This window comes from Oryzias latipes, chromosome 12, assembly GCF_053564925.1.
Source record: "Oryzias latipes strain Hd-rR chromosome 12, Olatipes_Hd-rR_3.1".
Classification (NCBI taxonomy): Eukaryota; Metazoa; Chordata; class Actinopteri; order Beloniformes; family Adrianichthyidae; genus Oryzias; species Oryzias latipes.
The window spans coordinates 27,495,508-27,516,302 of NC_136248.1; the positions used below are offsets into that span (position 1 = coordinate 27,495,508).

General features: G+C 39.3%; 1 protein-coding gene across 17 annotated transcripts in view; it reads right to left on the minus strand.

Moving 5' to 3' along the window:
• The window catches only part of arhgef28a (Rho guanine nucleotide exchange factor (GEF) 28a), a 58,617-nt gene that overhangs the window by 27,309 nt on the left and 10,513 nt on the right, over nt 1-20,795 (minus strand). For 5 of the 17 annotated variants that reach the window (XM_078955941.1, XM_078955939.1, XM_078955940.1 and 2 more), the window contains exons 3-13: nt 15,439-15,583; nt 14,978-15,334; nt 11,749-11,923; nt 7,847-8,036; nt 7,023-7,092; nt 5,965-6,005; nt 5,802-5,865; nt 2,559-2,663; nt 1,240-1,343; nt 922-1,160; nt 65-146 (exon numbers count right to left, since the gene is read on the minus strand). In XM_078955941.1, the coding sequence (XP_078812067.1) occupies nt 65-146; nt 922-1,160; nt 1,240-1,343; nt 2,559-2,663; nt 5,802-5,865; nt 5,965-6,005; nt 7,023-7,092; nt 7,847-8,036; nt 11,749-11,923; nt 14,978-15,334; nt 15,439-15,583 (1,572 nt within the window). Of the gene's footprint in view, nt 1-64; nt 147-921; nt 1,161-1,239; nt 1,344-2,558; nt 2,664-5,801; nt 5,866-5,964; nt 6,006-6,100; nt 6,211-6,569; nt 6,659-7,022; nt 7,093-7,203; nt 7,273-7,846; nt 8,037-8,136; nt 8,248-11,748; nt 11,924-14,977; nt 15,335-15,438; nt 15,584-20,795 lie in introns of those variants that run through there. The other 12 variants (XM_023960758.2, XM_023960756.2, XM_020707521.3 and 9 more) reach the window with 9 other exon arrangements.

A 20,795-nucleotide genomic window follows, 5' to 3' on the forward strand; every position in this document is an offset into this window, starting at 1 on the left:
TAGCAATTTACAAAACTTCTCCAATTAGTACATGTAGAAATATCTGATGAGAGGGATTTTTTACTTTCAAACTGGGTTTCTCAAGGATGGACAGTGGAGAGTTTGGCTCGTTTTCTTCTTCACTGTTAACTTCCAGAGCCACCAGACTGGAGATAAAGGACAGTAAGAGTTACTTTAACACTGATTACACTGCAAAGGAGCTGATCCTTGCAAAGACTGCGAACCTTGTTTTAAGATATTTAAGTTATTTTACCACGTTTTAAGCTGTTAAGTTCTTCATTTAAATTTGTTTTGGCTCATTAAGAGCTAGAAATTAAGAAATTATTATTACATTGAGTCCAAATCATTTGGCTCCATACTCTTGAGAACAGAAAAACTTGATCTAAGGCAAAACAAAAACCCAGATTGTACTCTCATTGTCTGTATAATTTTAAGGATGTTATTTTAAAGTTAGACTGGCATTATATTGACATTATTTTGGAAACAAATTGTAGCTTTTTGTTGTAAGAACTGGTGCTATTTTTTAGATTTTATAAGAATTTATTTGTATTAAGATGTTATTCTGATTTTGTTCACAATTTGTTCTAAAATGAGCCATTTCCATTTAGCACACTACAACTTTCTGTCACTGTGATCAAAAAAATACAATAAGGTACATAAAAACTCAAAATATACAAACCATTTGAATAGAACTACCAAAAAATACTTATTACAGGTCTGTATGACATTCAATTTAAGTAATTCTATCAAACAGTTTGCTTTTTTAAGCTTATTTTTCCCTTCTTTAATGCTTGTGTGGAACTTCTTGATTTTTATATCTTATAACATTTCTTAAGTATAAATTACTTGCTGCATGGACAATAACTTTGCTACTTTCTAATGATTTTCTTCTTAAGATGAGTGCTCTTTCCCTGTTTGTACCTGAGGTCGCAGGTTTCCACCAGCAGACTTTCTCCCGTCTGCTCGCAGGAGGCAGGACAGTTCCTTAGTCTGTGGAGGGGGGACAGCCGCGGTGCACAGGTGGGGTGAAAGTCCTCCAAATGGGGTGGAGGTGTGTCGGTTGCAAGAAGAATGTCTTCCGAGTCCCATAAAGAGTCGTCCGTCCCCGTGCTGCTGCACGTCACACCTCGAACTCTGACCTCAACATCACTCTTCTGGAGCTAAAAGTTGAAAGGAGATGATGATGTAAATGGACCAGAGCAGAGATGGGAGGTGTCGCTTTAAGGGAGTGAGGATCACCTGAGTCTGCAGACTGCTTTGGCTGTTCATGAGGAGCCCGGTGTTGTTAACAGTCTGGCTGAACTGCCGCTGATCTTCACTGGACGGCAGAGGGTGACCATTTACTGAGAGAGAGAGAGAGAGAGAGAGAGAGACAAAACCATTTAAAGTGGTTATATCTTCCTCCAAACCCATTTGAACCGTGTTTCTTAATCTTAAACATTTAAAACAAAAAATGCTAAATAAATTGGGATTAAACAAATGCATCACATGTAAAACACTTTCACACCCCCATGGCCTAAAGATTTGACACTCAAGGAGGTACAATGAGGCGCAGCAATTCCAGTTTCCATCTCTGGGGGGCAGTAATGTGTCAAAAGAAAAATGCAACCGAAGACAAAAAATTATGTTTAAGTAATAATAAAAGAAGCCACTTTTTGTCAACTTAAATCAATTATTAAACCACATGTGACGGATGGCTTTAAAAACTAAAAATAAAAACATCAAACGAGAGAGAAGAACGAACATAAACTTATTTGACGCTTAAATCTTTAGCCCTTTATGCACATAAATGGTGCAATTTTTTAGCAGAACATAAAGAAAATATTCACAAAGCCAAAATGTGATAGTTGGCATTTTAAATGAATATTTAAATATTTTTAAACACCTTGAAATTCTCTTAATTTGAATAAAAGCCTTGTTTTTTGTAATATTTTATAACTTTAACCAGACTTTACTTTGACGATACTCAGGTTTCACGCATCTGTAAGTGTTTTTCCCCCAAATATAGAAACTTTTGATGTAAATTTAAATGTTTTTAATTAAAAAGGAGCTCTGAGGAGGGACCTTGTGACCCACTCAGTGCATGTTCTACATCACAAGCTTTTATTTCAAACAGTATTATTTTCATCTGGTCCTAATTCACAGCGTTTTTAATTAAGAAATACTCAAAAATTCAATTTTAAGCACATTTTTGGTGTTTAAAAATAACAAAAACACAATTTTCCCCAGAGTGGGTCTTTTAAAGACATAAGCAGGTTTAGCGTGTTTTTAAAAAAAGTAATATCTGCTCTCACTAAATCTAGAAAATAGTAACTTTGAAATTATCAAAAATGACAGCAGTCTGTTTCAATGTGTGCTTCCACTTTCTAAAAGTTTCAGAAATCAGATTTATTAAGAAAAAAGGATCTGAAATGCCACAAAAATGTGCTGCTTGGTCAACTTTCCTGCTTGTTTTTAAAGCACTCTGCATTCATCCTTCTTCTGAAATGTCAGGGCTTACAGAAGAAGAAAGGCTGAGGGGAACAGCCGCCGCATGTCCGCAGGTGTTTGACCTTTACCTGACTGTTTTGAATAGAAACCTCCACATCTCGTCTTTGCCCCGTTTTCCAGAGAAGTGGGAGGATCGCTGACTCGGTTGTCCTGCATCTGTTCAGCTATCAGCTCTATGTGTAGCACATGACATAACATGATCCGTTTGAAATCAGGCCAAAAACAGGGGTTTTAATAATAAGATGCTAAATATAAAATTGGAAAAGGGGCTGAAGTTTCTAATAAATTTGTAAAAAATAAATAAAACCTTCAGGGAATATTTCCCCAGGAGAAGCTTTATTTCTAACGTCAAAATAAAAATGCTTCTCATAAGACACTAATTCCCTGTCACTACACAGTCGACTATGCTCTGGTTGCACTTTTATGCAACCATGAGTATGCAATACTCATTCCATGTGTGCAATATTCATCTTTTTTTTCCTGAACAGTTTTTAGTATCTATTTTTATTATTTATTAAAAAAGCTGCTGGAAACAATTTCACTGTGCACTGCATAATGACAATCAAAGATTCTGATTCTGATTTTATTTGAAGAACAGAAGGGATGAAGAGGCAAATTAATGAAACACTTAGGGGAAAATAGTTGAGTTTTGAAGAAGTTAATTGTAGTAGTAATAGTTGCTGACTTATTTGCAAAATGGCCATAAGACTGTATGTTCACAGTGAAAATGGAAGGCTGTGGGTTCAAATCCACAGTCAGATCTTACCAAAGACTTTCAAAATGGAACCCTTGCTTGACACTCAGCATTTTAAGGTTGTATTCGGGGTCCATTTGACCCTACCAGGTGTGACCAACAACTAACGGGACTTTAAAGACCCACTCCGATCATCTTTTGATCTACTGTAAAAGGAAAGCAACCCTGCCCCCCCCTCCACTCCCCGTTACTGAGAGCTCTCCGTTTACATCAGGTTTATCTGCTGCTGTTTACCTGGATCCGGTGTTTTTAGCCAATAAGGAGGTTCAATGGCAGATAGGTGGGCGAAAAAAATGTTGTACGCCATACCTGTAGGCCTTGATTCTCACCAAAGCTTTTACCAGACATAGAAATGCAGACTTTTAAATACTTTTCACAAAGTAAATCACAGCATTTTTGAAGATTCTTGATAAAAACAAACCAAAATTTTAATAATAAAATTAAACAGCCTTTTTTGGATGAAATTTACAAAAGAGAACATCAAAATCTGCCAAACAGAAGCTGAATAAAAGCGTTTTAAAGACAACTTTGAATGTGCAACGACAACAAAAACACCCGAGTAATGCTGATTATCTATAAAACTCAAAGTATTCTATTAAACATGATCTTCCAAAGGAAAAAGAGAGAAAAAAAAAGATTTTTAATGGAATTAAACGACTTCCTGGGTAAGACCCGCTGGAACCAAACTCTCCAGAAATTGGCCAAAACTGACTTCCTAAACTTCAGTGGCAGAGCGAGCCGCTTCCTGTGACTCATGTTGGACTTGTGAAAAACAAAGTTTCTGGAAATGTTTTCAATAGAGTCCCAAACAGAAAAATCTGACAATAAGAGAAGAAACTGGGACTGAATGATTAGTTTACTCTGAATTGTGTTTGGAAGCTGAAGTGGGTGTAGTGTGTCACTGGCTGTGGATTATCTGCAGCAGTAGATGGTATTTTTACTTTCACAGCCTGGAAAATTGCGTCCCTTGATGAGAGCGCTTTCCTCCCAGACTTTGATGTCTGAGGCAGCCTCGTCTGCTCTAATGTAAAGGAAATCCTGGGCATCTCGGAGGCATTTCCTCTGCTGCTCTCACACAGTGATGACACTGAAGCTCAAACACGGACGGTTTTTAGGCTGCAGCTCCTTTTTGGTCCGTTTTCAGTGCAGAGGAACAAAAAACTAAGCTGTGCTCAATCTACTAGACACATGTAAGGATCTAACGGCACTTCCAGCCGCTGTAGAAGAAAACCTTTTCCTGCACGTTTGCCTTAAGATTTCCTAATCACATTAAAAAACAAATAAACAGTGCGGTTCTGGAACGTGCACAGCTCTGTGGTTTTACTCAACTTTATTTTACAAAGACGCATGAATACACTCAGTTTATGGACCACAAGTTTCACTGTGTACCACCAGACACTCTCCATTACTCCAAAAGAGCACAGGAAATTAGCATTCGGTTACCGCGGCAACACCTGAAAGAAACTCTTAGCATCCTCAAGTTTCTACTTGCCAGAAAGAATGTGTGTTTACTGCCCTCTACTCCGTGGCTAATGTACATGCCTTGTCTTTAATGTCAGCTTTTGGAGGAACAGACCGTTTTAGCTTGTTAACATTCCACCTTTCGCTCAGACTGCGGCTTCCCTGCCCAACTTTGGGGTGAAAGCGGGGCTTTTATTTTTTATTTATTCAAGCTCGAAGTCTGAGAGGGACAAGCCTGACCCCATTTCTGTCTTTGTCCCAATGACTCTGCAGATTCTTCAGTATTTTGCAGGCTAAATGCAATCAGAAAGCAGCATTTAAAAAAAAGATTTGCAGTTGAATGAAAGAGAGAAGTGTGATACTTTGTAAGAGCAAAAGTAACTTGGGATGACTTTTTGGCCCTGATTGGATTCGGAGTCATTTGATTTTGAGTATCAGCTGATTTGATACTTTCAACACACATTAAAAAAAGAACAAATTTAACAAACACATCCAGGTTTTCCTCGATTTCTATTTTCTTCTTATTTTAGTTGTGAGGGGCTGTAAGCTAACGGAATTTCCCCTAAACAGATGATTGATGGGACTGCTGTCGCTCTGCAGAAATTATGTCACAGAAAAAGGTGTTTTTTTCATTTTGGCTAAAAACGGCGTAATCATAATTTACAGACCACTGGGAACACTTTCACAATAGATCAAAAATGGTTTCAGCGAGAATCCTTATTTTACTAAAAAAATTTTAGTGACATATTTTAATAAACTAATATTATTTTGCTATTGAAAAAGTTTTGATCGAGGGTGAAACTATGTGATCGTGCTCGATTACCGATTAGGTGGTCGGATGAAGACATCCTTAACAGTAACTGTATTGATTTCCTATGATGTGATTGGAAACAGAGCTCATGTCTCGTGCCAGTACCACAGGAGTAATCACTCCAGCCGTGGCTTCTTAATCACCTCATTATGCGTCAAAGCCACAGCCACAACTATTTAGTTGTTAAGATGTTTTCGAGTAAGATAAGCAGTTCATCACTGAAGCCAGACACCAGAAAATCACTGAAAAGTAGTTAAGTTGGGCTTGCGGAGGAAAATAAATTACCTGATAATGAGGACAAGTATTCCTCATCTTCATCCAGCGACAAAACCAGCTGTTCCTCAAAAACCTAAATAAAATAAATATTCAAGAACAGAATTTTTCAGTACATAAAAACCCAAAGGCTAAAGAACAGAGAATGTCCACATCCACCTGCGCTTATACTCACATTATCCACCAGCACATCCTCCTCCACATGGACCTCCCTGCCTGTGCAGAGCAAAAAATACACCTGTGTTACACGGAGCACCAACACTCCCCCCTCTCCTTCTGAACCCCCCTGGTCAGAAACTCAAAAGACGAACCAATCAGACGCCCAAACCAGCCGCTTCAGAGAAAGAGCACACGCTCAATACTAGGAAGTTGTTATTCTGAGAGGATTAATGAGACGCTGCTAAAGTCAAGACAGGGTTAAGGTCAATACTGAGGTGCTCTTCCTGCCTCTCTTTATGAGTCGATACCAGCATTTGCCATCTCCATGGTTACCAAGACGAGTGGCCACAGTTAAGAAATAGAAAATGTCTGTGGCTAAAGAATGAAATTAAATTTAGGTTCCAGCGCTGAATATTTACAAAAATCTCTCTCTGAGCATGTCAAAAGGAACATTCTGCTTCTTTAGTTTGCTCTGCATTTTACCATGAAAAGCAAATAAAAGTGCAGAGAGCTCCTTTTATGGTCGCCACGAAAAGTTTCTAGCCTCTTTAGGTTGTAAATGATGGATGTCGGACAAGACCACTGTTTGCACAAGTGAATCCGCGGTTGTTCATTTCCCACCGTTCCAAAGTAAAGTCTGTGCGCTCATGCACAGCCAGGCTCAGATGCATTTCCAGAACTGCAGAAATCCCTGGGATTAGGCTCATTTATATCTGCAGGATGGCATCATCTGTTTGTTATTAGTTATTTAGGCACCAGGGCGACAGAAGATTGATTCAAAATAGAAGAATTGTTGCTTTTCTGGTCACAATAATTGTGTTCTAGGCAGAACAGCGTGAAACACAAAGGAGTGACAAATAACTAAAAGCCAGTAGGTGTTCATGTTTTGAACATGTGCGTCTGGATTTGTTTTTCACAGCTTGAGTTACACAGCTGGAAGATACATGTGACCAAGTGGCTCACAGGTTAACACACAGACTGAGCTCCTTCGTTCTTTGTGTTCCAGAGTGATGGGTTCACGCAACACCAACCTTTCTAAAAACGGTCTAGAGTAAGTGTGACAGATGTCCTTACCTTCATCGCTCAGATGAACATCGTCTATGCTCGTCCTCTCCTCTGGAGCACCAGCTCTGAGAAATTTGATCTAAAAACAAAAGTTTGCTGATGTTTGATTGGTCATTTTAGGACTGAGTGAGAACAAAACACCTATACCATCTGTCAGAGGCATGAGAATCAAGATCATACGGTTTTATACATAGTTCGATGGCGGTGTTGTATGGGCCCCTACCCTCGCCGCCCCCTTTTGACAACCAGCTGAGCAGCTGCTGCATACCCCTCACTCTGCCCTTCTGCCCCCACCACCCTGATCAGAGCTGCACATGAAAAATTGATGCCATTTTCAAAATAGTGGCTTTTCTGTTGGTTTAATCTCCATAGCAACCATTTTATGTTGACGAACAGGTTTAAATAATTTTTAAAAGAATCGGCAAAAGTTAAATTTGGGATTTCCTTGGCAACAGAGGTTTTTTTGTTAACCACGCCCACATCATGTCTCACATTCTTTGATTCAGCTTGAGCCAAGGACTCATGTTTTTAATCCTCACATCATTCCTGTAAAATATGTGGGCAACGCTACTTTTGGGAGTTTGCCATGATGACGCCGTTAAAAATCTCCAAACTTTAAATCCAACATTTTCTTTTCCCCTAAGCTGCTTCCCAATCATGCTCGAGGAGTCAATAAATTGAAATCGAGATTTGTAGCTGGGGCTAAAGGGGATTTTTTTTTTTTGTAAATTCAAGATAGAACATGGCATCGTCAACATAGAGGTTTGTCCACTCATTATGCATTCTTTATTCAGCCACATCCAATCACAGTTACGATGAGGCTTTTTTCCTACCAGCTTGTGGACACTGGGGTCTTTAAGGCTTTTACGAAGGAGCAGAACGCCGTCCTGAGGGTCGCCGTCAACCACCTGCTGCACTGTGAGGACGACAGAGTCCCTCCTAGGACAAACCCTTAGCATTCTGGAGCTGTCGGACCACAAGCACCAAAGACCAGGAAAGAAGGCGTCAGCAGATCCTGAAGAACTGAGGAGGCGATACAAGAAACAGAAACATCAGAAAACTGCAATGAGCAACATTTGAAAAAACTATTCCTGCAAAAAAATAAAAAATTAAACCTTGTTACCTCGTCTCACGATTCTTGAGGTCGTAAATGTTTGTCTAGTGTCAAAGATTTCTCACTTGCCAGTTCAATACACTTGAGGGCTGCAGCCTTCAAAGTCAAACTGCATACAGCCAACAATGCCTTCAACACAAACAGATCTTGGAGAGGCCCCACCCACGTCAAGCGCTCCTCTGATTGGTTAAATAGACAGTTACAGCTTCAACCAGAACGTCTATGACTGCAGCTATGAAAGAATGTAGAATGGTATTACATGACCACACCTACACCGTCAGAAACACAGATTTAACACACCTTACTCTGACAGGTGAAACACTTCCTGATTTAAAAAGTAACTCCCTTGAGCAAATTCACACACTGACTTTGTTAAACGCTTTAGGTAATGTAAGCAAATAAAACTGTTTTGAGAAAATAAACTGCATCCACTGCTGGGTGGTTTAAATGTCCATTAGAAACAAGAACCAGCTTTGTGGTCCTTAAGTTACTGTGCATCTCCTTACTGTGCATCTTCTTACTACATTGAACTGCTGTACTTATAAACTCATCAATTTCAGAAATGTTCATCCAGTATCGTTGCCTACTTATATGGCTGCAGATTCTGTACGGTACTGGATTTTCGCCAGATGAACCCCTCTTACTCATCACCAATAGCAGCCGCTCTCCAACACCTCCTGATAATCTTAAACGCCGGATTTTTTTTGGGAAGATACAAAAGACTCATTTTTTGCAGACACACAAGTCAGTAAACTGTGCTTTTACAGTCCAAGAAGAACTGATATTGGCAAAAGCAAAGGAACTAAATCCAACTAGATTTAGATTTCTCATTTCAGAGATGATGCAGAACCAGTCACACTAAGAAACTCAGACTTTGACCTTCAGACAACGCCTCTTGCAAATTCAAAAGACAATACTGAAAGCTCTCCTTTAATTTACATGACAGTTCATTAGTTTGGACAAAAACATGCCATGTGATGCATTTCTAGTAATGCCCCGAGGCGACAGGCAAGGCAGGAATCTGAAGGATGCAGATACCCAACGATATTGGCAGCACCTTAACAAGTAGGGTTGTACATGCAATCAAAAACAAGACCGTTCACAAATGTTTGACTCGTCTGCTGCTCAAAAAGTAAAATACTTTTTACTGAAGTACTGTCAGTCTCATTTTGAAGAGGAAAACAGGGCAAAACCATGAACAGTATTTTAGATACTTCCTTAAAGGTCGATTTGATTCACACAAAAACAGAAAAAACTTTGGACATAGTGAGCTACTTAAACAATAAGCTCATCACATTTTTCAAATAGCTTTTTCGACAGCGAATTTGTTAATTGAGGGAAGACATGCAGCGAGGCAGCATTGTGTTTTCAGAAACGGTACACTATGTTCTTGTTTACATCAAGCTAAAATTCAGAACATTCAGCAGTGAAGAGCTTGGTTTTCAAGTAATGAGTGATGAAACACAAAACCATTAAGCTACATGTCGCATTATGTCACCTGAAATTATTTTTGGGCAGTTTATAATAGATCTATTTCAATTTGATGAAAGAAAGCCCACGAGGAATCATTCACTTGGAACAAATGACAAAAGCTTTTTGTCTTTGCAACAGGAAGTCAATGCAGAACACATGAAATGTTCTTTGTACTCCACAACAGAAACATTTGACCCATAACATAAATAGTCCAGGTTAGAACTTTTCCGTAAGTATCAAAGGTGCAGCTGCTGAACAAGGTTTATCGTCCTCAATAAAGAATGACCATTCCATAACTTCAATTGAAGTCCATAACTTCAATTGCGATCTGTTATTTTTCTTCCTTTATTCATGTGTTGACTATAGGGAATTAGAAAAAAAAACTTGTAAACAATAAGAAAGTAAAACAGTAAATCATTGGAAAGAGGTAAACAGTTCTTCAATGATTTGCAATGTTGTACATGTTTTTGAGGAACACTGACTTCATGTTCATCACAGGGTCAACATGCAGACACACACACAGATAGCCTACTAACACCAAGCAATTAGGAGTTTATAATTAACCCATGAAACATGTTAGGAGCGTGGGATGAACCTGGAATACCGGGAGAAAACTCATGCGTGGGCAGGAAAAACACGCCGGTTCCACCCAAACAATCAGTCCACAATCCAAACCAGGTCCTTCCAGCCAATCGTCCGTGTGCTGACCACCATCACATTATGGCTGCACGATATGAGGAAAAGTTGCGATTTGCGATATTAGTGATCAATATTGCGATGACGATATAACTTGTGATACATTAACAAATAGCGAAACAACCAAAAACATAATTTCCATTTCACTGCAATAGTTTAATTTAAATAAGAGTCAACAACATACCTTAAATATACTCCAAATGACCCTCGTCTTTATAGGATCTAACATGAAAGGGCTCCATCCGATTGGTCAAATGCATCAATGGATTTATTTGATTCATTAAATGCTTCAAGCTGCCATAAGATTGTCTCAGCACATTTAAGGTAACCATTTATTGCAACTTTTTTGCAACATTTTTGGTCAAATGCCTATTGCAGCCAGGTATCGCAATAACGACAAATTTGCGATTTATTGTGGAGGCCTACATCACACATTGCAAGCCAGTCATTTATGATGCAGCTCAAGACAGGCCCATTACCTGTCACGCACCTAGGTGTGTGAAATTTGTTCTCCGCATTTGACCTCTGGGGGTTGCAGACATAGTTTAACCCCCCAATCCAACCCCTTAATGCTGAGAATCAAGCAGGGAGCCACTGGGTCCCATTTTTAGAGTCTTTAACCATTTTATGGTTTGGGCTGAATTCAAACTCACGACCTTCCGGTCTCAGGGCAGACACTCTACCACAAAGCCACTGTGCTGGTTATCACCACATTTATGCTAGACACCATTATTGTGTGCGTCTCAGAGGCTGTTAGGCTTGTGTTTTACTGGATATTTATTGATTTTGAGAGTTCAGGGACAGTTTTGGGAAGCACAATATCAAAAACCCCAATGCATGCTGGCCTACGGTTCCTCCAGTATAAACTGACCCCTCTTTTTCACTGTAATGAATGAAGCATATTTTCTACGCAACAGGCAATCTTTTTCAAAACAGCATTTTTTTTGTCTGCTGCTGATTCACAATGATTTAAAATACATTTTAGGATTAATTTTCTCTATACGTGTCCACCATCAGCAGAAAAATTCCACGAGAACACGTTTAAAATACCAAAAACAGAGTGGGTCTGTAACTGACTGCATGGCCATAACGTGGCAGAACAAGCACAAACATTGCACCACGAGCCGAGTTTAGCTGCTGTTTATAGTCTAAGCAAATATAGATTCAGCTCAGAGTCTTTTGTTTTCTCTCCCCGGTTGAGCTGTTTGAGTATTATATGTAAATATACTTTTTCTAACAGTGGAAAAAAAACTGCTCTACTCGTGAGACATGGTTTAAAATAAATAGGACTAAAAATTTTCCACATGCGCTCACTTTTTATGGATTGTTGTGTCTTGGATTTTACATTGTTTCTATTGCTTTATATGTCATGGAATTGTTTTTTTTAGGAGCCATCATATCTAAGGGGATGATCTAAAGATGAGGAAGCAGCAGATGGAATGGTAATCTCACCTTGACAGCATCGTAAGAGTGTCGTGAGGCCAGTGGACAGGTGTTTCTTCCCTCTGACCCCGTAAAGCCAGAGCCCTCCGACCTGTCGGTTGGTGAATTAGAAAACGGGTAAGACGGACTAAACCCAGACGCACTGCAAGTTGTAGGAGACTCTTTCTGGAACGATGTTCAGAATCTAAAGAAAAAAGGGTTGAAAGACAAAGCATTACCACCAAAACAGACATCTGTTCGCCAAAATGAGTTTTTAAATTCAACTTTGAATTGGATTAGTAATGTATTATACCTTTTGGTTTTATTATCTATGTATGAAATGTACTTCATAATACAAATGAATGGAGGAATAGAAAAGTAAGCTTCAATATAAAATAATACAACCCAACAAAACATTTGGCTTTTTATCATATGTATACTCTAACCATTCATTCAGTTACGTGATAACATTTGCAAAACTGAAATGTTTTGTAGAAAACGGGTAATTTTCTCCTCGCCCGTTTCCTCTTGAATATAAAAACATCACAGAGATGGTTGATGTGAACCAAAGGAAATCTGAAACTCTTCTTTCAGCCCCACAATGCTGCCATTAACAGTGACCCAGTTCTGACGAACAGCGAGAGCAAATGCTGCGCACACTCCTCCATCAAAGGCCAACAAACAAAAATGTCATTGTCACACCGCTGCAGATACGACACTACAGCAGGGGGAATCGCTGCTTTGCCTTTGTGATTTGCATGAACATTTGATTGCTTTAAGCAAATCGGGGCCACACTTGCACACTGGTCATTGTGGACGGTTTCCGTCTGCAGCAGGACATCCACAAGTCGTGGCGTCAGGCATGTTTTTTTGTTTTATTTTTGCAAAGGCTTCGTTTGAAAGTTAAAACATGGTGCAAAAAACCCATGACATTAAATTTTGTGAGCTTTTTTAATATTTTCCTTCCTGATGCTTAATGTTTAAAGGCTTTAGATAGTATATTTAGTTTTCTTCAAATGGGCACCAAGAGTTTATTTTGACCTTCTGACGACCAGAGAAAAAATGTCCAGTGAACACTTTTTTTAACCTTTGTGCTATCTTAGATGACCCCACCCTTGCATTGACGTGTTCTCCCTACCATGACAAAGGTGGATAAAGGTGGAAAGATTTCATGTAATCCATGGACACCAGTGAAGATCACAAATCATTGAAGAAAAAAGGTTCAGAGCACTGTCTAGTGGGTCTAGATGACCCAACTCCCAATGGTAAAGTGCCTAGGATAGCACAAGGGTTATAAACCATCTAAACTACAAATCCAAGAGCCCCACCCCTTCACATTTGGCATCATTGTAAAGCCCCAAATGTCCTATGTAGATACAAAAATAAGTTAATCCACTATTATACAGTAGTTGGAAGATATTCAAGTTTATAGTTGTCCTCTACACAGGACAAATTTGCATTTCTAGTAGTCAGAAGGATTTTTTATTATAAGAAATTCTGTTCTTTGTCATAATTATTCTAAAATTTAAGAAGCATTATGAGATTCCTTAAATCCTGGTTTACTCTTAAGGTTGAGCTGATAAAACAGCTTCAAAGGAAAATATCAGTTTTAAAGGAATTATCAATTGAAGCTGTGAGCGGCATTGTAATGGTCCAGGCAATACCCGCCCCTGCTTTCTTTTGACCCAGCCTCTCTGGCTGAGCAGCTGCTACACACACCTTATTCTTATCCCCTGATAAGGTTGGAACACCTTTTTTTTATTTAAATGGTGGCTTTCCTATTGGTTTTACCTCCATAGCAACCATTTTATTTTTTGTTTGTTTGGGGGTGATGAATGGGTCTATGTCATTTTTAGAAAAATTAGCAAAAGTAAACTTTTGGATTTCCTTGGCAGAGGATATGTACATATACATATGTATTCCTGATATGTTCATATCATGTGTCATAGTTTGTTCAGCTTAAGACAACCATTCATGTATGAATTTTCCTCAAAACTACGGTAAAAAATGTGCAAGAAAAAGGGAACGATTACTTTTGCAAGCTCACCATGCCAAAGTCATTCAAAATCATCAACTTTTAAATCAAACTTTTTTTCCTTAAGTAGCTTCCCAATGACGCTAGAGGAGGGGATACATTGAAAACCATAGAAGCAGTGATTGTCTAAAATGGTTTCATTTATATGCACATTATACAAATCTGTCTTTGCAAAAGTTCCGATGTTTTTTGTATTGTGGGTGAAACGCAGACACCCTGCTGAGGCCGGCTTTAGGATGACGCCATGAAATGGTCGGGACCCACAAGGATTAAAAGGCGGACGGAGCCTCAGAGATAGAGTCGTCTTACATCTGGATAGGAAAATTAGCAGTGAAAATAATTAATACTTCATTAAAGTAAACTATTATTGTATAGATTAATATATTTTTCTCCAAAAGGCTTAACAAAAGCATGATATAGACCCTTTAATCTGGTGGCATGTCTGTAAAATTTCACAAAAATTGCTTGAACAAAACATTAATTTCCCATATTGCGGGAGAATGTGAAAAGTAGCCATCCCATAATAATTTCTAAACTTTCTTTAGATATCCCTGACATGTTTGTTGTGATTTTGTGAGCCCCATAAAAGATTTGCAGTGCAGGACTGCCTTTGTCATAATAACACAAGATAATTACACAATAACACTATATTTCAACTTTAGTGCAAAGATGAAGAGCTGATGCATACTGGAAGATTGCTGCAGTTCATATAGTTGAAAAAGACGGGTCTGATCTCCCAGATCAGGATTAATAGCAGTAATTGCTCTGTCTTTACACCCGATCTGCCTGTGGCTGGTCCTGAGTAAAAGAGGATGTGATGAGAGAGTTGTGCTCAGATCAGCTTCTAAGTAGTAAATGATTCTATTCATTTTTTACAGGACTGTGTGAAGTGAAAACCAACTTTTGCATAAATGCGTAATCCTCCCACTTTGGAGTATCTCTTATATGAATGCTGTTAATATAGCGGCCAGTGTCTGACTAGACCGGGCTAAAGCAGATTTTTTGTAGAGGGGATTCCCTCTACAAAAAAACAAAAATGGTATTTTGAATTTTATGAACCTCCTCGATTTAGAGGAACTTTGGAATTTAGCTCCAGGTCTAAATCATTGTATAAGCCCATTTGGGCCTAGAGGTGCCATAAGATATCAGTGACGAGTGAACAACCCTGAGGCATCTACAAATGTACCCCTCTGACCCCGACACATGGTTTGCACTTTGCTTTACCTTCTCCGGGCTGACTGTCTTTGCCTTCCCACTGCCAAGGGTAATCCATGTTAGCCAGGGCTTGTGTGATCCCCTCATCCAGCTGGGTCACATCGGCCTCACTGCCTGAACTTCGTCTGCAGTCTGACAGTCCATCACAGACTTCCTCATCCACGGCCAGTCCCAAAGCAGGAAACCTCTTCAGGATATCGCTGTAGTTCTGAAGGTCAAGCTGCTTAATGTTTGCACTTAAGTACTCAGCTGTTTCCTGGGCAAGATCCCTGACATATTGAAGGGTCGTCTGACCCTGACATGGATTAACTTGATCCTTTGTGCAAATGTAGGGTGTGACTGACACAGCTTCCACGAGGTCATGACCTGTGGAGGATCAAATGAATGTTTTGGTTTTTTTTTAACTCAAGGGATTGGTTAAACGGTGACAAACAAAGGGGGTAGCAGGTGATGCAGAGTCAGGAAAGTACCTGGAACAGTGAAGCGGAGAGTCCGCCCGTCTTCGCATGCTGTTGCAGGGGTTACATGTGTAAGTCTGGAGCCTTTTGTCACCACGTAAAACTCTGCGTCCACAGGAGCTCTTGCTTGTAATATTATCTGAGCCTCCACCTGTCCCTGAAATGAGGAAAGAAAAAGTACTATTAGACAACACCGCCCCATTTTTCTGACGATGAAGGGACATATGTCAAACACATTACGCTAAAATATGCATTGGAGTATGTTTTTGATTCAAATAGTTGTGGCAGACGTAAAAATGCAGTTTGAAAAAGAGCTTTTGTGTGACGAAGAAAATACGCTGGGCGGGCTACAAGCTCTCAGATCTCAGCAATGGGGAGGGGAAGAGGAGGCAGAGTTGCTCCACGCCAACGCTCCACGACAAAGCAAATTTCTAATGAACTCCTGGAGAAACTTTGTCCTCGGGAAAGACAGGTTTTCAGCTTAAAACAGCATAGTTATAATCAAAGGACCACTGGGAAAACGTTGAAAATACATCAATAGATGGAGTGGATCTTTAAATATTTCAGCATTTGAGCCCTTATAAGGAATTCAGGACAAATACTGAACAACTGCTTGGAAGAAAAAGTGAGAAAAAAATAATGCTCTGTCTAAAATGTTTGGGGAATGAAACTGTGCAACAAGACAAGGGTGACACAAAAGTTCAGGCGTCAGAACAGCTAAAATGATGCCGTTGGTCTTTAAGACAGCTCTGTGTAAGCAAATGAAAACAACCTGATGAAGTGAGGTAATGTTGGAGAGAAGAATGGGCCAAAATTCCTCATACTGACAGGAAATGAAGACTACGTGTTATTAAAGGTGGATCTCCAAGCTGTTGACTCAGAGAAACTTGCTGCTGCCAGGGCGCTTTTATTTTTTTTGGCTTCACTGCTCCTAAACAAACAAAGACGTTTCTATCCAAATGTACATGGAGGCTACATTCATACATGCTATTTAGGATGTTTTCCCCCATGCAACATAATCTGAAGATATCCAGCTGTGGATCCTTCAGCTTCTGAAAACACAAGCAGAAACATTTAATTGCTGACATTCCTGCTATGTGTACACAAACTCAAACCTCTTTAAACAAGCCCGGCTTCCTCTCCATCACTCACATTCGCTGTTACGCGTCTCCACCAAAATAAGTGAAGCAGCTGCACTAGATCAGCTGCTTCCAAAACATTGTCCAACAGAAGTGACTGTTATTCTTCCCCCAGATTACCCAACAACTCAAATCACTTGACTGAGTTTAATAATTTACGCCTGATTGACTTTGTGTTATGGCTGAGTGTTTGGGGTTTCATCTTGTGCAACATCTTGATCTTCTATTTTTATGTTTTGAGGAAATTGCTTTTAGAGTTTTCTAATCTGGCTGGGATCCTCAAACACTGTTCTTGTTCTGGTCTTGACTGATGTCCTGGTTTTAAAAGTTGCCTCTTGAGGAATAGAGATAAAATTAAAATAATTCACAGAAGTTCCTTCAAAAGAATCATTCAAAAGGATGAATAATTCTGCATTTTACCTTTGGATTTTTGTAATAATCATTTAGAGAAGTGTTTAAAAAAAAAAGAAAAAAAAAAGTGAAATTAGTGTTATTGCTAAAATCTTGAAGAGGGAGATTATGTCTAAGGAATTGAGAAGAAGTTTTCTAGGTTCATTTTTAAGAAAAACTGGCATGTGCAGAGTTGTAGAAAGCACAGAGGAATCAAACTGATGAGTCCCAATGAAATTAGTGAATTAGGGAATATTAGTGATAGTTGTGAAAGCTAGACTGATGTCAAAAGTGAGAATTTGTGAGCAGCGGTATGGTTTCATGGTAAGGATGAGAACGATAGATGCAACATTTGCTTTGAGGATGCTTCTGGAGGAGAACAGATGAGGTCAGAAGAAATGTGATCGCTTTTAATCATTCTAAAATTTACAGGAAGCATCCATTTGCCTCTACATCCATGAATTTATAATCAAAAACTGCTACTTTAGACATGCTAGGATTCCATTTTTAATCTAAATTGTGCTTTAATTTTTGGCCTTGATGCGAGCAGTTCTTCTCATGTTCCCACTGTATCTGTTGGGTCAAAGCTTTTATGTGGAGATCATTGACTGTACATGATATCTGGACCCAGAGTGAGTGCGACATCAGAGAATGGCTTACTCCGAGTCATCGTTTCTATGGCAACCAGTCCTGCCAGTCGGGAGTGAGCTTGTTGGAGATCCACACCCCTTTCACCTTGAAAGCAGCATGTTTTGAACTTTCAAAATGAGCACACATGCTTTTATCGAGGCATCTGATTGGTCAGTTTATAACTTTAATGACTTGCACTATGGAAAAAATTATGAGGAAAAAAATAAGATTAGCAAAAAAATGTTTAAAAAAAACAGGTATTGCAGCAAGAAAGGTTATTCTGACAGAATGATTGAATAAAAGCTGTTTTTCTCTCAATGAGGTCTTTTTTTTGAGATTTTGGCTTCTTAGAGCCCATGGTTATTTCCTGTTTGGAATGCGAGGGGGGCGGGGTCACTCAGCTCAGTTCTCGTGTACAGTCAATGGTGGGGATAGACATTTTTCTTTATGTGGATTCGGACTACATTTGTGTGGCTGAAACAGTCGCTTTGTCTCTGCTTGCTCCCCTCTCTTCAAATGCTGCGTGTCCTTCTGAGTCCGCTGCACAGGTGACACACCAACACCTGGTGGGGATGGAGCCACGGGGAATGCAACCCCCTCCTGCTCCTCCCATTCAGTTGCTCACATTCCACCCACAGGTGCAGCGATGCTGGAGTTCATTAAAGCGGTGGCACCTCACTTCCTGATTGAATCCAGACTTCAGACCTAGGTTGTTGTTTTTTTTACTTATATCCTCTTTGACTAAAAACTCAAACAAGGATGTAAAACACCTCTTTTTTCAGACAGTTAAGACAGAAAAGGTTAAGTAAAGAAAACCCTAACTTGCAGACACACTCACCCCAAGCTTATAAACTTTTTTTTTAAAAACAAACAAAAAATAAAATCACCTTTACTATGGAATATGAAATACAACATTTTAATCTGATCACTTAAAAATTGAAAAACACAGGTGCATTTTTTTAAAACTTTAAAACAAAACAAAAAACTAAACTACGACAAGCAAAATAATGGCTGGTTGATACTCATCCACTTACAGGAGAAACAGTAATTTTTGTACCAAGAGGGTGTGTTACAGTCACAAAAAAAGATACTAAATAAAAGATAATTTAAAGAAAAAAAATAACACTTGATTCCCTTCATTTTTGTAAAAGAAGGTCAGATTGAACGTCTTTTCTCTTTTTTGAAAACTGTCAGTTTGTTTGGACGAGTCCATTAGAGATGTGTTATGACATACCATTCAGTGCATATTATCAAATGAAAGCTGTGTTTTTTCATATTGACTGTACATCAGAACTGGACTGAGTGATCCCTCCCCCCTAATGTTCCAAACAGGAAGTACCAGCTGGCTCAAAGAAGCCAAAATAAAGAGAAATAAACAGCTGTTAGTTATTCTATATTTCAGAATAACCATTCTTGCTTTCCTACCTTTTTTTAACATGTTCTTGCTAATCTGATTTTTTTTCTTGATATTTATTCTGTAGTGAAAGTTGTTTAAGTTGTACGGTAGCCAATCCGATGCCTCAATAAATCTGGTTCCTGCTGGCCCCACCCCCTATGTCCAACATTTGAAATGGGATAGAGGTATGGAATTCTAACAAGCTCACTCCTGAATGGCGAGAGTGGTTGCCATAGAAACAGTGTTTCAACTGATTTGGACCAATCACTGCTTATTGACATTGTCTGGTTTCAACATGGCGGTGTCCATGTTGTCAAAAAATGGCCACCGAGTTGACTTCTTTTGGTTGGAGTTGGAAGTAAACCATTTTCTATTTTCATATATACACAATTGTTTTTCATACATCTTATTAAGAATCTGAGTCAAATAAAGTACCCCTACATGCCTTTTTAAATCCCAGGAACACCATTTTATTTCTTCTGTTGTGACTTTAAGGCTCCAAGGAAATATATGAAAGAACAGCCACATTATTGTCCCAACAGTCTGCAGAAGATAAAATTACAGACACAATTTGATCACAAGGATCTGTCTGGACTGCAGCTCCTCAACCCTGAGGAGGAACAAGTCACCATTGTGGCTATAAAACATCAGACTCGTGTGATCTATGGTCCTTTCTCACAGTGTTGTCACTACACAACCTGATCCAGTGACATGGAATTAAACACCTTGTAGTTTCACCTAACGCCTCCCATATGGGCAGTTTTAAGCCTGATACATTTTTGGACTGCAGGCTAATTAGAAATACCACCTTAACAGGAATGTGTTGATATGTGATATACCTGACAGGTGGTTTGTTTAAGGCTTTCCTTCATGCAGAAACTAGATACCCGTCACACAAGTGAAATAGTTTTGGACTCCAGTGATGTTTTTCTTTTCATTCATTGGGGAAAAACAGTGTCAGATCTACTTTCTGGTCTCCAGGAGACCAGAAGTCATCAACGCTGGGGCTCTTTGCCGTGATCTCCTGAGTCAACACACAAGTGACGTCAGGGGAGCAAGATAGCTCCTGCTGCAACAACAAAAACAGCTCCAATAACAAGTCTTCTTCTTCAGCGGGGAGGCGGCCGGACGTTAGCTTTTCACAGCTATGCACCCTTTTCATCAAGACAAATTGAGCTCCACAGTCAACTGTCATCCAAGGATGACGCTATAAAATAACTGTTTTCATTGAACCTACGTCACATGTAGAGAAGAAAAGCTCGAGGCTTGTTGCACTCTGAAAAACTTCCAAACGCACCAATGATGCTGTTAAAATTCACAAAGAAAGTGTTTTTAGAGTTATATAAGACTGCTTCAAAGTCAAAAGATTTAAATAAAGCCTTACAATAATACAGTGACGCTTGAGGCTATTTAAGCAGACTTAAAATAAACTCACTGAAACCTTGAGGGTGACGGAGAGCATCATGTTGGGGCCTTTTCTCAAACGACACACATACCTCTGATTTAATCGGCTGCAAAACTAATAATTACAGGCTTTCAGTAAAACTCCTGTGGGGCCTGCTTCTTTAAAGTGACAACTTAGTGTTGCATAATACAGTTCCCAGAATACAAGTCAAGTCTGCAGCATTTTAAAGGCTGCAGTCGTATGCACATCACATACGTGACTGGCAGGCTTCTCCTGCACTTAGTCACTTTCTACTTATTCAGTGTCTAAACAGAGAAGACCAGACTTTCCTTCTCCACAGAAACTCCACCTAGATCTACCAGGAGAACCCCCAAGTGCCACCAGGCCAGCTGAGACATAGCCCCTCCAG